At 43.0% G+C, this 13,004-nt stretch overlaps 1 protein-coding gene across 5 annotated transcripts in view; it reads left to right on the forward strand.

Annotated features, from left to right (window-relative positions):
* The window catches only part of LDLRAD4 (low density lipoprotein receptor class A domain containing 4), a 212,670-nt gene extending 201,612 nt beyond the window's left edge, over window positions 1–11,058 (forward strand). For 4 of the 5 annotated variants that reach the window (XM_080378125.1, XM_080378124.1, XM_080378127.1 and 1 more), the window contains one exon: window positions 725–11,058. In XM_080378125.1, coding sequence (XP_080234251.1) covers window positions 725–1,267 — 543 coding nt within the window. In that variant the 3' untranslated portion in view covers window positions 1,268–11,058. The remainder of the gene's footprint in view (window positions 1–724) is intronic. The other variant, XR_013926542.1, reaches the window with a different exon arrangement.
* Window positions 11,059–13,004: the final 1,946 nt, after the last annotated feature.

Genomic DNA, 13,004 nt, shown 5'->3' on the forward strand with positions numbered 1-13,004 from the left:
TAGATCTAGATCTAAGAAGCTGATGTGTCTGTCTAGATCTGGAATAGACCAAATGAGGAGCAATAGATTCTCACAGAGTACCTTGAACTCTTCCTTTTGTAAAGCCTGACCTTCTGCGGGGCTTAATATGCCAGGGACATTTTTTCCACTTGCAGCACAGAAGCCTTATAGGTCCTCCCCGGAGGCTGATTTCTGGCTGAGAACTGAGGAGGAGGACACCTGATACACTGTGGTAGTGAAGGCGTGAGATATGCCGGGCCTTTACAAAATGTACTAAAATGACCATCTGAATTCTTTGATGATGCGGGTATTACATTAACTCTGAGTAGGAGGGGGAGGCTCAGGCTGCAGCTGAAATTCAGTATTGGGACACTTTTGTAGAACTAGTCAATTGTCAAGACTAGAGAGAATGTCTTTCTTTGTTCAGAAGCAGAATAATTTTCCGTTGGCACTGCATGTTTTAATGTCAGAAGCAGCTGTGTGGGGTCTTGGTCGTCCTTCATGAAGCTGTTCTCAAGTATGTTGAATTCCTTCCTGCAACTCCTACCTGTTCTTACCACGTGCACGCATGTGGGAGCACGCGTCCAAGTGTGTCCTGGGTTTAACCTCCTAAGATGGGTGGCAAAGAGAAGCATTTTGCATTTTATCAATTCTTCGTTAATACGGCGCCCCCACAGTGCTTTGCTCAGATATAGAGTCATGTGTGTGTCTCTTCCCATTTCAGATCATGTATGCTCCGAGGTCCAGGGACAGGTTTACCACCCCATCTTTTATGCAGCGGGACCGTTTCAGTCGCTTCCAGCCCACTTACCCTTACATGCAGCATGAGATTGACCTTCCTCCGACCATCTCCCTCTCCGATGGGGAAGAGCCACCGCCGTACCAAGGCCCGTGCACCCTGCAGCTCCGGGACCCAGAACAGCAGATGGAGCTCAACCGGGAATCTGTCAGGGCACCGCCCAACCGAACCATTTTTGATAGCGACTTGATAGACATCTCAATGTACAATGGGGGCCCCTGCCCACCCAGCAGCAATTCGGGCATAAGTGCAACCAACTATAGCAGTAACGGAAGGATGGAAGGACCACCCCCGACATACAGCGAGGTCATGGGGCATTACCCAGGCTCCTCTTTTTTCCATCACCAGCACAACAACGTGCCTCCTTCCTCACAGAGGGGGAGCAGACTTCAGTTTCAGCAGAACAATTCAGAGAGCACAATAGTCCCCAGCAAAGGCCAAGACCGTAAACCAGGAAACCTGGTCTAAGTTACTCGCCCAGGTGCATTTGAACTGAAGAGGAGAGGTTCATGCAGGGCAGTGGAGGAAGACCCCCCCCGTGCTCCAGTGCACAATGTTGTTACGTTTCACGTGGTACAACTTAGTAAAACCAAACGTGCAAACCAGTTCTTTGTTTCTGATTCCTTTCAGGGGAATTGCATGCAAAGCAGATTGAAAGAAATACCAACTTCCATTCAGTTTGTCTGCGAGCAGTGTTTCAGGGGAGAGGGGGGATATATTATTTTTTTTTAATAAACTATTTCAATTATTTAATTCTAAAAGTTAACTTAGCACAGAAATGGCTTGTACAGCCTGTTTTATACTCACTGAATGGCAGAAGGAAGAAGGTGGTTTTGCTAGATAAATGGGGGAAGAATTGGCTAGTTTGCTTTTTTTTTTCTCCCAGGGTATGGATTTTTTTTAATATGAAACAAAATTCCTGTTTTGTGTGCCAAGGTATAAAGTTGAGAACTTAGATGAATGCAAGGAATTAATTTGTGTTGTGATAAATGTGTTCTAAAAAGTTGCACTATCTTAATGTTTTAAAAAAATATATATGAGGGAACTGTTTTATGTGAAGTTCTTCTATATGTCGTCTTTTGACCTGTGGAATAATGATAGAGCCCCAGAAGTAATCTGGAGGAGTTTGCCCCCTTCCCCCCAGGTTTGCTAGAAAAAGGGGACAGGACTTAGCCTAACATCTCTTGGCTTTTACAAATCAAGAAATTACAGGGACACTTGTCTTTGCAATAATTTGCATTCGAATAACAGTGCATCAGTGAAGTGTCTTGGAGACTTTTGGATGGAAGAAGGCAAATATGAAATCCCAGCACTTTCCATCACTTAGGTTTTAGCTGATTTTTAGTGTAGACTATTTGTTTTGTAAATGGCAAAACAAAATCCCAGATGTGTTAATTTGTATTGATGCTAAGTGCTGCCATTCTTTTGTTTTCATAATGCAGCATCACCAGTACTTACAGTTTTAGAGACTTTTGTCCTCGCTGTAGCCTGAAATGTATTTAGACACACATATCATGACATTATGCAATAAATTGTGTAAAAATGCAAGATGGGTTTTTTCCCCTGCAGTGCTGTTCAAATACGTGAGACTCTGTTGTGCTTTTCGCTCTCTGTTTCATCCTTCAGATACTGAAGTTCAGTCCTGGAGATCCATCTTGTTGAAGTGAAGGGGCTGTTGTAGCTGTAGCCCCCCCCTCCCCCCCATGCTTTCTCTGCAGCAGGACCGAGAGCGCTTGTGACAGTGGTGCTGGCTTCTGTGGCGTCCCTGGCAGTGACACGGGAGCACCAGTTATGCTCACTGCGAAGCATTTTGCTCTGGGCCCTGTTGCAGAAACCCTCCTCCATGCCCGTCATCCGGCTGACGCCAGCAGGACTACACTCATGGGTAAAGATGACTCACATAGTAACCAAGTGTCTGTAAGCCCTGGTTTTGCCATGCTGGTCTTCAGAGTAGCTGGAAAATGTTACCTGCCTGTAAAGTGGCATGTGGGGTGTTTCTTCCCTGGCTGGTTCTGTGTGGAAGCACATGCAGTGCTGGAAGGCAGTTGATGAATGGTGGTAGTGGCATCACAAGCACATGAAAAAGCACAACTTGCACTTAAAATGCATTTCGGAAACCGACTTAAAAGTAAGAACCTTTAGAGTCTCGGCTTGAATAGTCTCTAATATATATGTGTATGAGTGTGTCATAGACCTGTTCACTTCAAGTTCTTTCACTTTTTTCTATTTTCTTAAGCCTTGTGCTTGGTTAGGGGCAGCAGCCACCGAGTGCCGTGCCCTAGCGCCTGGTCCCATGGCCGGAGGATTTCTGCAGGACTTCTGTACACCAGGGGCTCTGATAACTGAAGTGCATCTTTGATCTATGCAGAGTTTTAATGCCAAAACAGTGTGCATGTCTGTGTGTGTGTTTTATGGGCCTCAGTGTAGATTATTTTCTCCATAAGGTAGTTTGATTTTATTCTAGTTTAGAAATCGTTTATGTAACTGTTAGTCTGAATATGCAGCCCCATTTGTCTCTGTAATTGTTTTTTGGTCTGAGTCGTGCTGGTAATGCAGAGTAAAGCTGCCTTTTAATTTATGTATTATTTGAAGGGAGAGAGAGAGATTGTATGATGGGTTTTACTCCCCCCACCCCCCTCCCTGACCCACAGGACAGGTGTTTAGGAGATGACTAGGTGGCTGTCAGTCAGCTAGGGCTCTCATCATGTCTGGTTCCTGGGAATAAAAGCTGTGAAATTAGATTTTTGCAAATAACCTATGAACATAATTCTTAGTTAAAAAGCAAACAAACAAACCCAAACAAGAGAAAACCAGCAAATGTTGGGTTTGGTCTTCAGTGACTTTTATTGTCCTTCAGAAGTGAGCTTGTAAGCCAGAGAATGCATGTGCCTATACGGATACTGTGCTTTTGCCTAAATGAGGATTATGTAGCTGAGAAGCCGTCATGTGAGAACAGCTGGAACTCGGTCATCATGGCAGAGCACACCTGGACTGGGCCCTGGGCTTGGACCGGTTGAGTACCAACTTCTCCCCATGCACAGATCTCAGCGAAGTGAGCCTTGAAGTTGCCTTCGAAGTCACCTCTTGGGAACATGCTTTCTTTGAAGACGGCCCTTCGCCATCTTTTGCCATCTTTGCATGCCAGTAGATTTATGCATTTCCCATTAACGTTGTCTGGTATGATATGTGCATTGTTGTCTCTTAATTTTTCATGATTGAGGAAGTTTTCCTTTGCGTGGAAAACGTAACCTGTTTGAGTTCTGTGGAAGAGATTTGTTTAACAAGAACTTAGTATTTGCTCACCTAATGGTTGCGTTTCCTCGTGCACCTTCGCCTTCTCATCATATTCTTTCTGCTGTGTGCAAAGCTAATGTGCAGCCAGTGTACCTGTCAGCTCTGAAAGTGTAGTCATCTGTTGCTTGCTATAGGTGAGTTTGCAATCTGCTACTTTTGTTTCAGGGCCTCTTAAAGGAGTAAATATGGTATTTACTTTTGTTTTGGAGCCCCTTATAGGAGTAAACATGGTATTTTCTGACGAGTATTAGTCATCTCCGATGGGAGTGCCATCAGTATGTTGCAACAGTGTGTGTTTTTCTTTTGTTGCGGTGAAAGAGAATATACTATGGCTAACAGAACAGAATGGTAAAAGAAGGAATATCAGAATTAGATAGCACTGTTGATCTTTGCGGGCTTAGAAATTGGCGATCTCTGAAGGTAGGTAATTCTATAAAGCACTTATGGAAAACTCCCTTTGAAAATAGCCAGAATTGATGAACTGTATTCCACAGCCACTCAAATGAAGCTTTTTAAATTATAAAAGATTTCTGAAAACATTGTAGATTTAATCATGTGGATTATACCTCAGTAGTGGGGTTTTGGTTTATGCATATTGTGCACAAAACCCGCATAATACATGCGTGGAACTTTCTGTGGGATGGATCGTATTAGCCTGAGTTCTGGTTGCACCTCCTGACCTTTGCCCAGTAACCCATCTTCCCAAAATTCAGTCCAGTGGTGTCCCCATTTTAGAAATATTCAGGTTAAAAGTGGAGGGTTTTTTTAAGTGTACCTTTAAGAAATAAAGCAGCGTTATTACTGTTGTTATTATCATCTTTCTGCAAAGGTTAATTTTTCCCTTATGTGGTTTGACATGGATCCCTTCTTAGTGCTAAATATGCCCGATCTTTGGTGTTCTCCTGTGATCTTGTAGGGCTAGAAAAAAAGTTTCTCGATGGAGCACTCAGCTCTACTTCTGGATGTATGTTTAGCCTGATAGTGGTTGGGTTCATCTCAGTGCTGTACAAATAGGCTCTGTGTATGTAACGCTGCTTGAAAGATGTGAGTGAGGGATATGAAGACTGGTACCCACTCTATGGAGCAGTGTTCAGATCCCTCATGGTATTTTGCGTTACAGGTGGGTTTTGTCAGGGAGGACCTACTTAAGCTACTCCTAGTGTTGTCACTGATGAACTCTGCACTTAACCCAGTCTCAGTCTGATGTGACTTTATTACAGTATACTTTCCCCTTTTAAGTATGAAAACTCAGATGCGTGCCCCATATGCGAGTTCTTGATCGTTAGTGAGGAAGGTATTTAGTTCCTGCGTTTATGGAATCTGCAGGAACCGTGGGTCAAGCTGTGCTTCATTTGGCTTTTTATTATTGTTTGCCCACGTCTCCCATCAGTTTGTCCCAGCTGGAAGCTGCTCCTGTTACCCCAAATCTCTGAATTTTTGTGGTGCAGAAATAGATGTATATGTATATAAAAGTGTTGCTGAGATTGATGATATTTTTTTTTCTTCCTGTTAATGTGGTTCAGGGAAGGGCAAGGAGTAAATGACATTGTTTCTGGAAGAGTGCACTTTTGTTTGCAACAGGGAAGAAAGCCTTGTCCTGCTGGAGAGTCCTGTGCATAGGCTGTCTGGAACAGTGCTGTCTCAAGTGGTTGGTTGTAACCCTGCCAGGTAGTGAGATACTGGATCTTAAAACTGACATCCTGGTCTGTAAGGAACGCTTGAATGTTTTGGAGAAGATAGATTACTAACCTTTCTCTGACTCTGAGCCCTGAACGCTTGTGGTAACTAAGGTAACCTTATTTCATAGGCAAAGGGAAAGAAAATAATGTGCTGGGGAAAATAGATATGCTCCAAAATTGTTCTTTACTTTCCCCCCTCCCTTCCGCCAAGGCTGAACAGTAGGCTTGCTGGTACGTTTGAAGGTATTTAGGGTTATTCACAAGTTGTCTCTGGTCATTACAGTTAAGTCATGTCCATGCACATGTGTGTATACATACCTGCATGCAAACTTCTGCCTGTATCCTACCCCTCGATCATTTATATATTAGTTACTATTCCACAGTCACCTTCTGGACGTGCTAAATGCCTATATACTGTGCTCTCAGGAACAATGACAGGTCATTTGTCAAACAGCTGGATGCATGAGGAATATTTGCTTTTCAGTCATGTAAATGTTGTGGCCCTGCTTTTATCAGTAGGGAGTTCCTTGCTTCGCAAATCCTTGCCCCTGACTTGGTGCGCTAGTGCATGTTGCATCCAACAGCAGTCTCCTTTTGGGTGAGCTTTGAAAAATCCTTGTGCTTTTGGGACGACCCTAACTTATTGATGTACAGGAAGGAAATGTACTTCTTGTACTCTAGATCTCAGAAGTGTGTTTTTTCAGACCTAGCTGATGCTGAGAACCTAGTGATCCATTTGTACAGTGGGTTCAGATGAAGGCTGGCTTTTGATTACATCTTTGCTTTTTAGATAAAGGCTGTTCCAAATAATTCAATTACACACATCTGGTCTTTTCCCACACTGTGTTGTGTGCTTGCCAACAAGTGTGACTAACAGCTTTTCTCCTGAAGTAGCCCCAAACGTTTCAATTTTTTAAGTCCCTGGAAGGAGGCATGCTCTTAATGGTCTGAGACCTGCTGAAGCCTTGCAGAGCATGGAAAAGTCCTTTGTGAGGGTGTGTTGAACTTGCGGAGGTTTCCCGTCTGAAGACTGTGGTGTATGTTTCTTTAGGAAATTGAAGTTTAAAGTTTTGAGTGTCCCAACTGAAAATGTGGGTTGGTAAGATTCCACCACCACCCCCGGCCCCCCTTACTTAATATATTGTTTGCCAGCCTGTGCTCATTAATTAGGGGTGTAAATTGCCTTTTGACCCACCTCCGACTGCCGTTGCTATGCTGGCAAAAGCCCCATCGGGCACATTTGCAGTGGCAAAGAAGAGTCATTTTCTTGGTGTGGCTCCACTTGGGGAATTAGCAGAAGCTGCACCAAGTTCAGCCTCCAAAACCAGCATCAGACCTGCACTGCCCCTTCCCAGCACACTCCAGTGTGGGTGATGGCTCAGTTTCAGTTAAGTGCTTTTACCACACTACTAAGTACCACAGACATTCAGTGGAGGAGTCTACGGGTGTTCTCTTGAAATTGCAACTATTTGCATTAAATATATTCCAGGACTGATAATGCCGGTTTTGTAACCACTGACTACGTTTCTCCTGCTTTCGAAAGGGAAAACCAAGCACGATTTTGTATTGAGAAGTGTTGCAAACTCTCCTGGCTCGCTCTTCTGCCTTGCTGTTGTCTCTTCCATTTTTAGACCGAATACAAGCAACCCGGGTATTGCTAGCATCACTTTCCTGCTGTAAGAGAGCTTACCTTTTTTTGTTGGTTAACAATAAAGAAACAAACTTGTAACCTAGGTATTTCCCTCTTCCCTCTGACAGCCGTGTGATTTACTGCCAGAGATGACTCTGTCATTTCTTTGCTATATTGCTGCTGCTGTTTTAAATGGTTTGATATACGAGCTTTCTGAAACAACGTGGTGTGTGTAGGATTTCGTGGCTGATGAAGCTGTCTCTTTTCTTCTTCCTTTCGCTCCTTGGTTTGTGCTTGTCTGTCCGCCGTGGTAGGTTTATTAATAAATTATATATGTCCGTATTAGATATAATTTTTTAGGAGGTTTGCATGTCGGTAGTTTGTAAGCAACTAAGGTGCCTCATGTTCGGGTCTGAGCAGATAGGAATCCCCTTGCACTCGAGAGGGCCTGATCCAAAGCCCGATGAAGTTGGTAGGAGGACTGTTGCCAACCTCAGGGGGCTTTGGATCAGGCCTTACGCTCCCACCTTTGTTGTGCCTCACTTAAAATGGTGCTTTTTCAGTTGTCTGTCTTTTTTTTTCTGGTTTGTTTGGGTTTTTTTTCTTTGTATGGTGCTGTGTATAACTTGAATATATTATGCACATATCCTACCCAATGGGTAGAACAAACAAACATACAAAAACAAATAGATGTTGTTAATACTGTAAGATAATGTATAGATGATACCAATTTTAACACAAAAAAGAAAATGGCATAGACTTTGTGAATGCCAACTTCTGTGCTTGGTCCTTTTTTGTAAGAAAATTTCCAAATGAATGCACACAAATGACAAAAAGTCTATGTATTTTATTTTCCTATTAAATATCAATATAATATCATAAGGGAAAAAGTTTGAACAAATCCTTTTTGAATAGCCTGTGTATAGCTATTGGTCGTTTGATGCATCTTTGCTGTGAAGGTTTGTTTTTTTTTTTAGATGTGTCACTTTAAGAAAAAGGAAAAAACACAAAACAAACAAAACCTCCACAGCTTTAACCTTGCAACTAGATGCTTCTCATATTGGTTGCTGCCTCACTATTGCCGAGTTAGACCAGTATTAGTTATTACTTCTCCAGCAGATACGTTATTTATTATTATCCTTGATTAACTTTTTGTTATATTAAAAAAAAAAAAACACAACAACTTAGAAATGGGCTAAAAGCTTTCAAATCTTTTTATCCGCATCCTAGATTTGAAGTGAAGCTCAGACAAGTGGGAACTGACCCAAACCATCCCTGCAAAATCAGAACTAGGCCAACGAGAGTTTTGTGACAACAGCCAGCCCTTGCTCTGTGCCCACTACTGGCGTGCAATCCTGCCACTGCAAACGGTCTTAAGGCTCGGTGTGCAGCTGGGACTCGCTGCTGACCTGTGCGGCTGCGGGGTGCAAGCCTTCAGGGTAGGCAAGAAAAGCCGCAGCTGGTAGCGAGCTGAACGCAGGGTTTGAGCGTGAGCCTTCTGAGTCGGCAGCGCTGCTGCTGCGTTGGCCTCTGACAGCAATGGCTTACCCTGGGTTCGTATTGAAGATTATGGAGAAACACCTAAACCTGTTCAGACCCAACACGGGAAGCGGTGTGGAAAGTAATGAAATGCGTGAACTTTCTGCCAGGTTCCCTGGGCAGTTTGGTTCTCCCCGGTGTCTCCGCGCGTTTGGCTGTCCGTCCCCGTGCCCCGCATGCCGTCGGTATGGGCTCTTTGGTAAAGCAAATACCTCAGGAAAACTCACCATGAAGTTCTAGTGTAGAGACTTGCAGATGCTGTACTTATTTTTCTAAACTGTTTGTTCTAACTATCCCAGGATGGTAGGTGATATAAAAGTTTATTGGTCCCAGACAGACTAGTCCTCTCACAGATGGATACCGACTAATCTTCCATAGATTCTCATGTCTGTATGTAGCTTTTTTATACTTGTTAGGCTTTAACCACAGATGTAAGGTAGCAGCGTGTTGGGATATGTTTGAGATGGCGTTTCGGTTTAGTTTTTCAGATGACTAGCTAAACGCTATGCTAAAACTCAGGGGGCCTTATCCAGGGCCCAGTGAAGTCAGTGGGGAGGCTTCCTCTGGTGTGAGTGGGCTTTCCATCTGGTCCGTCACGCTGGAGGATGGTGCCCCGGGAGCACAGTCCTTCACGACTTCTCTGCCGACCTGAAACTTCAGCTACTCGTTTGTAAATATCTTTTAAAAAGCCCTCACAGGAGTCCTGTACCCGAATGTTGATCATGGTTGTTTTGGGTTCTTTTGTTTTAAAGAAGTGTGTAAGTTTTTTATGGCCAGTTCTGCATCATCAAGCCCTTACAGGTAGCTTGTATCCATCCCTCTATGTATCGAGCTCTTTTATCAGTAAGCATGTACCATAGGGAAATGCGCATATTTCATGACTGTCACTCGTTAACTCACTTATTGTTTGTCAGGGCATAGGGTAATTGTTGTGGAAGTACGCCTTGCCTGGCCACCTTCGTGTTTTTGTTTGCACTGCAGTACCACTTCTGTGCATGAAGGAAGGAAAACAAACAAAAAACCGCAGGCCTTGACTAGGAAGACTGTACAGAGCAAACCTCCCACTGGAGGAATCTAGGGTAGGATTTATCACAACAAAACTTGCATATTGAGTGGACCAAACACGAGCATGTCTCCTTTTAGAGGCACTAATTTGCTTTGAAGCTGCAGTGGAAAGAGCAGACTATCTATTAAGTGTATTCACAGCTGTGTTCACGCTTTTCCGTTTACCACAAAGCACAGCAGGCAGCCAAGATTTTAGAAGAAGTGTAAGCAGAAGTTATGAGAGCCTCAGGCATCGTAGACCCGGACAGCAAAAATAATAATAATAAAAAAATCACCTTAATATTCTTTAACAAAGCTTTTCTACTTGCCGTACAAAGACTACATAAGCATTGATAGGGGTTTTATCTTTGTATAGCTATCAACTGCCCATTGCTGCTGTGCTCAGAGCATTTCATGATGGTATGCACATCAGTCAGGCTGTTACACTTAAAATTAACCATCAAATGCCTGTTTTTAGAGTGTTGACCCTTTCTTTGTTGTTTCTTGCTAGTTATTTTACAGTGTAAAATGCTTTATTGCGCTATGGATTTTTTTGTATTTCCAACATTGTGGTTTTCGAGATCATGTTTCCAACACCTCTTATTTTTGTCCATTTTGTTTCAAGCTATTCTGAAATATGTACAGCACTATCAACAATATTTAATCTTTCTTTTAAACTTTATTGTTGTAAAAACAAAGCTATTGAAAACAGTAAGTCTTTACAACTGTATTGGAGTTTCTCAGTAGCTGTTCACGTGATGCTATGACAAACCTGGCTTGCTTTAATTTTTTTAAAAAATCTATTTTCCTTTTAACACGATTAATTTGTTGCTTATTTTCCACCGTAACTCCCAATTATATACATGAGAAGATTTCAGCTGTTGTGTATCTGACTTTTAATTGAGCAAATGGTGATGTCCTAGTTTTTAGACCTAAGGTCTGTTTATTGCAATACTTTTAAAGGAAGATGTTGCTCTAAGTGCTGTTGTTAGTTTTAAATACAGATTTTATGCTTGTTCTTAATATGCTGTGGTTAAACCATGGCACAAAATTATTAAAAATCATGAAATGCATTTGTCTCCTGTTGAGTTTATTTTCTCTTTGAAGCGAAAAACCAAAACCGAACAAAACAAGAAAGGTGAAACACTGGAGTGGCCTTCTGTAGAACAAGTACTTGTCGTCTTCCCTTGCTGGTTTGCTGCTGGCAACCAGGTAGGTGATCGTTAAGGAATCAGAGGGTGGATTCAATCCTTGAAGCATATGGGAGGGCCCTGGGAAACAGATGTTTGATTAGGATTTTATATCAGTGTTCTGACCCTCAACCTTTGGTGATTAATGCTGGGGCGGTTGCAGGTGTTCCTGTCCTACCTTCTGCCATGGGATGAGCCGTAGCAGGAGGCAGCTGTGCCGGAGCACCTGCCCGTCACCCGCTGTAGTTAAGGCACTTGTGATTTCAGTTCCCTTCAGATCAGCCCCGCCTCAGTCTCATTTAAAGCACTGGGTGCTGGTGGCTGCCTCTGGCATGCCAGTGCTGCCTGGCCAGCTGGGGATAAGCGGTGGCCCCAAATCGCTGAGCTGCAAAAACTGGTTAAAAAAATGAATGTACAAGGTACGGCTTGTGGGTGGGGAAGCACAGCCTGGTTTAAGAAACCGGGGGCATGCTTTGGCAAACGTTTAGAACGGGAGCAGTTGTGATTGGGGGGGAGCGGCAGGAGGGGGATATATACAGTTGGTAAGAAACTAGACAGAAGGGTCCTGTGAAAGACGCTTGTCTTTCGTAATGCTGATCTTTGCAAGGTAGATCAAACTGTCCCTGCCTGGTACCTGTCACTTTGCTATACTAAAGCTCAACAAACCCAGGAAAGATTATTTTTTAACAGAGCAGTTGATTACTGTTTAATTATAAAGTGATGCTTTGTTTAGCACAATTATTAACAAAATTATTATCTTTTATTATATTTTATACCTGTCCCTGCGCTTGCTGGAGCTTGAGCTCTCTGTTGTTGAGACGCAGTGCTTAGGGGGAGGTGGTACTTCAGACCTGGGGGGTTCTCACAGGTCTTTTCAAGAAAGAGGTCTGCTGTGGGAGCCACCGTCCCAGCCCGTTCCTGACACGCTGCTTACAGAGCGGCCTTTGTATTGCCCTCAGATAGGGACCCGGAGGCATGCCCCTTGCTGCTGTTCTTTTTGAATAGCTATGCTCTTTAAATGCTACAATACTTATTTTTGGTTCAAAAGTAACCATCTTCTTTTCCTGTAGCCACCCCCAGTTAGCTGTCCTCCATCTACAGCGTTTTAATTCTTTAGTACTTGGGGAAATTGCTAGTTCCTTAGTCCTTAGAAGTGCTCCAGATCTCCAAGCTTCTGCTCCTCCTTTGCAGTCTGAACCTTGAACCCCCTGGAAACTGCCTATTTTTTTTGGCCTGCTTTGATCTTTTACTTAATATGGTTTTAATTGTATTTATATTTGTTTTATAATATGCCATTCTGTTTGATTGTGTTTTAATATCTCTGCCAATGGTTGCAACTCAGAACTCGGCTATAAATGGGATGTCACATCTCAGTAGGGTTACTTTTTTCCTGTTAAAAGATTAATACAGTGGCTGCTGCAGTCCTGTGAAACCTCTAGGTCTGGCTTCCAGGCTCCCAGCAGTATTGTGTCTCATTACAAACACCCTGTTTTTAACATCCCAAACCATTTTCTTCCGAAGACCCTTCTGTAACGAGACTTCGTTACTTAGACAAAAATTAATTAGGCTTCTCTCATTATCACTGTTTTGATCAGTTGTGCTTTAAATGAGTTCTAATTAAAATGCACATTTTAAAATCCTTACTGCTGAATCCTGTTCTAATAGCTCGCCTCTACTGCAGCAGTGCCTTGCTTTTGTATTTTGCATTGTGCCGCTTTTACAGAAGTCTAGCATTGATTAGAATAAAAACTCGCACGATTTTTTCCCCCTTGTTTTCTATCTCCCCCCCCCCCCAGACTGACTGCCAAATGATTGCTCCCGAAAGTGGG

The sequence above is a fragment of the Falco punctatus genome (genome assembly GCF_963210335.1).
Source record: "Falco punctatus genome assembly, chromosome: 3".
Lineage (NCBI taxonomy): Eukaryota > Metazoa > Chordata > Aves > Falconiformes > Falconidae > Falco > Falco punctatus.